The sequence below is a fragment of the Gossypium raimondii genome, chromosome 5 (genome assembly GCF_025698545.1).
Source record: "Gossypium raimondii isolate GPD5lz chromosome 5, ASM2569854v1, whole genome shotgun sequence".
In the NCBI taxonomy this organism is placed as follows: Eukaryota; Viridiplantae; Streptophyta; class Magnoliopsida; order Malvales; family Malvaceae; genus Gossypium; species Gossypium raimondii.
The window spans coordinates 45974234-45980426 of NC_068569.1; the positions used below are offsets into that span (position 1 = coordinate 45974234).

At 37.6% G+C, this 6193-nt stretch overlaps 1 protein-coding gene across 1 annotated transcript; it reads left to right on the forward strand.

The window, feature by feature from the left end:
- Positions 1 to 2771: 2771 nt before the first annotated feature.
- On the forward strand, positions 2772 to 3248 carry LOC128041089 (uncharacterized mitochondrial protein AtMg00810-like). The gene has a single exon (XM_052630413.1). It carries the CDS (start codon positions 2772 to 2774, stop codon positions 3246 to 3248), a length of 477 nt encoding a protein of 158 aa, XP_052486373.1.
- The last annotated feature ends 2945 nt before the right edge of the window (positions 3249 to 6193 follow it).

Consider the following 6193-nt stretch of genomic DNA (forward strand, 5'->3'; position numbering starts at 1 on the left):
GGATAGGTTGAAGGAGGAGTTTCAAGGGACTGAAAGAACGAAATGGCAACAACTATTGAAGATGAAGGAATAAGAAACAATGAAGCAATATTCAAACAGAATCATGGCTGTTGTGAACAACATCAGTTTGCTTGGGGACCAATTTAGTGAAACAAGATTTGTAGAGAAGGTTATCTCAACCCTGCCTGAAAGATATGAGGCCAAGATCTCATCCTTGAAGACTCGAGAAATCTGACTAGCATCTCCTTGACTGAGCTAATTAATGCTCTTTACGCTCAAGAGAAAAGAATAACCAGCAGACAGGAAGAGCATCAAGAAGGTTCCTTCCAAGCTAAAAGTAGACCTACCTTGAGCTCCGCTGGCTATAAAGAGAAGAAGACCTGGCAAGACAAGCCTAGGAGAGATGGAGTAAGAAGAAGATATTCACCTTGCCCACATTGTAAAAGGCTTAGTCATCAGGCAGAAAACTATTGGTTTAGGTCTGATGTGCAGTGCAAAGTGTGTAAAAAGATGGGCCATGCTGAGAAAGTTTGTAGAAACAAAGGCAAGCGTAGACAAAAACCAACCTCAATAGTCAAGAGCTGAAGCTCAAGTGGCAGAAGAAGGTAGTGACCAAGAAGAGCAAGTCTTTGTTGTTTCATGCTCAGCTGCCAGAAGAAAAGCCACAAAAAGTATGGCTGATAAACAGTGGTTGCACAAACCACATGACTCCTGATGCTACAATTTTCAAGAACTTAAACAGAACCTTCAACACAAGGGTGAAAGTTTGTAATAGACACTTCATCAAAGCAGAAGGAAAATGAGATGTGTTGATTGACACTCCGATAGGTATCAAAATTGTTTCAAATGTCTTGTTTCTGCCTGAAATTGACAGAAATCTACTTAGTATAGCTCAGTTGCTAGAAAAGGGGTATTCAGTAGTGTTCAAAGGTAAAGAATGCCTGATTAGTGATTCGTGTGGATCGAAACTCATGTTAGTGACCATGGCTGACAGAAGTTTTGTTGTGGACTGGAACAAGGGTTCAGACAGTGCCTTTACAGCTGCTTTGGATGAATCTAAGCTATGGCACAAAAGGCTATGCCATGTCAACTACAAGTCACTGGCTCAGCTAACCAAAGAAGACTTGGTTGAAAACTTCTCCAAATCAATTGATAAAGAAGAATTTTGTCAAGTGTGTCAGCTAGGAAAGCAAGATAGATTGCCATTTCCTTTGAACAAGGCTAGGAGAGCCTCTGAAAAGTTACAACTAGTCCACACTAATGTGTGTGGCCCTATGAAGACACAGTTTTTGAATGGCAGCAGGTATTTTATCCTTTTCATTGATGACTACTCGAGATATTGTTGGATTTATTTCCTAAAGCACAAATTAGAAGTGGCCTTTGTATTTTAGAAGTTCAAGGCTACAGTAGAAACAAAAATAGATTGCAAACTGAAGACATTGAGGTCAGATAATGGGACAGGGTATACCTCAGCTATGTTTCAGGGCTTTTGTGATGAAGCAGACATCAAGCACCAACTCACCAACACCTACATGCTTCAACAGAATGGTGTTAGTGAAAGAAAGAATAGAAGCTTGATGGATATGACAAGATGTCTGTTGTTTGAAAGAATTTCCCCAAGACCTTGTGGGCTGAGGCAGTTAACACTGCTGTATATCTTCAAAACAGGCAACCAATCAAGGTATTGGTTCATAAAACTCCATTTGAGGCCTGATTTGGGTTCAAACCGTTAGTTGCTCACTGAGGGTCTTTGGATGCATATGCTATGCACATGTCCCAGCAGTAAAAAGAGATAAGTTGGCCAAGAAGGTACAACCTAGCATCCTGGTGGGCTATAGTAGTATCAAAAAAGGCTATAGGGTCTTGGACCCTTCATCCAATAGAGTCTTTATGAGCAGAGATGTAGTATTTGATGAGAAGTCAGGCTGGAATTGGGATAAACATGAACCAGAGACTGCTACTGAAGACCTGGTGACAGATCAAACTGAAGTTGATCGAAATGATCCTGAAATGGACATTGATGATGTGCCAGTTAGAGGAACCAGACCATTGGCTGAAATATATGTGAGGGCTGATGTGGCTGCTGTTGAACCAAGTTGGTTTGAAGAGGTTGAAGCTGAACAAGGATGGAAACAGGCCATGCTTGATGAAATGAGCATGATTCACAAGAATCAAACCTGGGATCTAGTTACAAGACCAGCCAACAGGAAGGTTATAGGAGTGAAGTGGGTGTTTCGAGCCAAGCATAATACTGATGGATCTTTGAACAAGCTGAAAGCAAGACTGGTAGTGAAGGGATTCAGTCAAAGGTATGGCATTAATTACCTTGAGACATTTGCACCAGTGGCCAGGCTTGACACAATTAGGCTGCTAGTTGCCTTAGCTGCACAGAATCGTTAGAAGATTCATAAACTCGATGTAAAATCTATCTTCCTCAATTATTTTCTTGATGAGGAGATATATGTTAAACAACCTGAAGGTTTCAAAGTAGTTGGCAAGAAAAATAGTGTCTACAAGCTGAAGAAAGTCTTATATGGCTTAAAATAAGCACCAAGAGCCTGGTATGACAGAATAGATAGCTACCTAGCTAGGTTGGGGTTCGAGAGAAGCATTAGTGAACTAACCTTGTATGTGAAGAAGGAAGGTAATGAAGCATAGCTCATAGTGTTCTTATACGTTGATGACCTGCTGGTGATAGGAGAAAATTATGCAATGCTGGCTGATTTTATAGGCAAAATAGAGAAAATGTTTGAGATGTCTGATTTGGACAAATGTCCTACTTCCTTGGCATGGAAGTGTCTCAAACTCAGCAAGGGATCTTCCTATGTCAGAAGGCATTTGCCTTGAAGATTCTGAACAAATTCTCCATGCTGAACTGCAAGGCAACAAGCACACCAATTGTTATTCGAGAGAAGTTGTCAAGTCAAGGTGATTTCGAGAAGGTTTGTGAAACAACTTATAGGAGTTTGATTGGATGCCTACTCTATTTGACAGCCACTAGACCAGACATTATGTTTGTTGTAAGTCTACTATTTAGATTCATGCATTGCTGCAATGTAAAACATTTACAAGTTGCCAAAAGAGTTCTCAGGTACATCAAAGGTACACTAAGCTTTGGAATAATGTTCAGCAAAGTTGATAGCATGAAGCTACTTGGTTATGCTGATAGTGATTGGGTTGGATCAGTGGATGATATGAAGAGCACATCAGGGTATCTGTTTACCCTTGGTTCAGCCAGTTTTTGTTGAAGTTCGAAGAAGCAAAATGTTGTTGCTCAATCAACTGCTGAAGCTGAGTATGTAGCAGCTGCTAGTGCTGTTAACTAAGCCATTTGGCTAAGAAAGATCATGACAAACTCGAATCTTCACCAAAAGGAAGCAACAGAGATTAAATATGACAACCAATCTGCTGTTGCAATTGCAAAGAATCCAGTGTTCCATGGAAGAACAAAGCACTTCAAGATTAAGTTTCATTTTGTTAGGGAAATGGAACAAGCTCAAGAGGTGAAACTGATTCATTGCAGTTTTGAGGATTAGCTTGCTGATATCTTGATAAATCCCCTTAGTGTGTCAAGGTTCGAACATTTGAGAGTTAAATTGGGACTCTGCAACATGCAAGCCAAGGAGGAGTGTTGAAGTTTGGCTTCCATGCAGCACATGCAACATCAAATTGCAGAACAAGTTGCCGGAGCCATGCATGTAGCAGCTGAAGCACATTACTGCTGTTGTATTTCATTTTGTCTTGTTACTTTAAATGTTGTTTTGTAACTTAGTCAGATTTGAACTAAGTAGGTAACATACTTGATGTAATTAGGTAAAGCTTCAGTTGATAAATTAGCTTTGCAAAGTATACAAGTTATGTTTAAAAAGTTTCAATGTACTTAGTGGTAGTAGGTAATGTTTATGTAACAATTTGCTTATTTTGACCAGCTTATGTCTGGTATATGTATTGGCATTATGCCATCTTTCAAAAAAGAAGGAAAATTCATCATTAAATTCCCTTTTCTTGCTTTTCTTTTGTCTTTCAAGCCCGATTCTGTTTTGTCTGCTCAGTAAGTATCGAGCCTTCAAGCTCAAGAAACTGCTAACTTCATTCATTTCACATTCTTAGTTCCAACAATTGACAATCCTGATTTATTGGTGAATGAAGAGGATGCTACTAAACAACCAATGCTATCCCTTAATACTATGATAGGCACCATTGAGTTCCAAACTGTGAGAGTGCAATATCTAGTGGGAAAACATTGCCTTAGTGCCTTTATCGACTTAAGAAGTGCTCATAATTTTTTGGACAAGAGATTAGCTAAGAAACTTAATTTGAACATCTGGCCTGGATGTAAGTTAAGTGTAGCTATAGCAGATGGCGGATAACTTTACACTTTCGGGGTTTGCAAAGATGTCTCATGGATGGTATAAGGAGCTAGCTTCATTGCTGATTTTATGGATATGATGTGATACTAGTCGCCGTGGATAGGTTATCTAAATATGCTCACTTTGTTGCTCCCCAGACATCAATTTAATGCTATCACAGTGGCATAATCTTTTATGCACCAAATTTTGAAGTTGCATGGAATTCCCAATAGTATAGTATTGTATTTTCCAGGGACAAAATTTTTACGAGTTCCTTTTGACAAGTACCTTTCAAAAGGATTGGTACCACCTTGAAATTCTTGACAAGCTATCACCCACAAACAGACGATCAAACCGAAGTGGTAAATCATGGAAATTATTTGCATTGCATGACAAGTGAGAGACCCAGGGAATGGAATCGCTTGCTTTCTTTGGTTGAATGGTGGTACAACAGCTCCCACCTCTTGGCCATTCAAACCACTCCTTATGAAGCTGCTTATGGTCAGCCACCTCCCATTTATTTGTCTTATCTTCTTGGAGAATCTAAGCTCCATGTAGTTGACCATAGCTTGCAAGCTCGAGACGCTGCAACAAAAATGCTGAAATTCTACTTAAGTAAGGCTAAAAATCGCATGAAATCATTGGCTGACAAGAAACAATCCGAAAGAAAGTTTCAGGTAGGAAAGTGGGTAGACCTATAGCTTCAATCTTATAGACAACACTCGGCAGCTATTTCCTGAATTTAATCATTGATGATTAGGAATCTTTAAATAGGGGAGTATTGATGCAGGAAGTTTATTCTGTTACATTCTATTACTACTTGGACTTTAAGTTATGTTAATAGGCTTGTTAGTGAGTTAGGCCTGGCCTAAGTAATATTTAGTTATCTACTATTTTCAAGTTATGTTTTCCTAAAATGAAAACTGAGATATAAAAAGGAGCATGGAATGAAATGTCAAGGACACTGTTATCTGCCAAAACCTTCAAATTCTCTTTTTACTCTCTTTTTTTTATTATAGCTTCTTATCTCCTTTTCCTCATGTTCTTTTCTTTCTGGGATTCTATAATTTGTCCATAATTTAAAACTTTGGTATTAAAATTTTAATGGATTTTAAATCCCAATCCCAATAATAGAAACTAAATCCTAGCCAATAAGATTTTACATGAAAGAAGTTTGGGTGAGTAAGAAGAAAGAAATATAGAAAAGAAAAACGGAAGAAGATTGGGAGAAAAGAAAAGAAAATTATAATTTTATAAAATTAGGATCAAATGAGATATTATTTTAAAATTATGATAAAATTGATGTAATGTATAGGTGTTGAAAAGTATAATGCAATCACGTGATATTTTATAGTTAAATGACAAAAAAGAAGAAGAAGAGGAATTTAAACATAATTTAATGATCTATAATACAACTTATCGTAAAATATATTTCTAATAGGAGATTAAACAAGAATGATTTTGACATAAATTTAATAGCTCGAAGATTGATCGAGCTTCAATTTATAATTAATATGAAGTTTTTACAAGTTGCGACTTGACATGACATCCATAGACAAGCGTATAGCAAACTGAAAAAAATAAGAAACCTGACCATTTTCTTGCTTTGTTAAAATATTGACCAAGTTTTCAACAGGATAATGAAGAGAAAAGCGAAGAGAATTGTTACACATAAGTATCTACTCTTATCACATCCGCGTAAGCTTATAATCAACCTACCCTTTCTTTAAGCTCAGCCTCACTCTACCTTCAAGGTGAGTGTAATCCATGATTCAAATTTTACACTTTTCCGTTAAGGTGAGTTTCACTCTACCTATAAATGTATAATAACATATTATTTTATA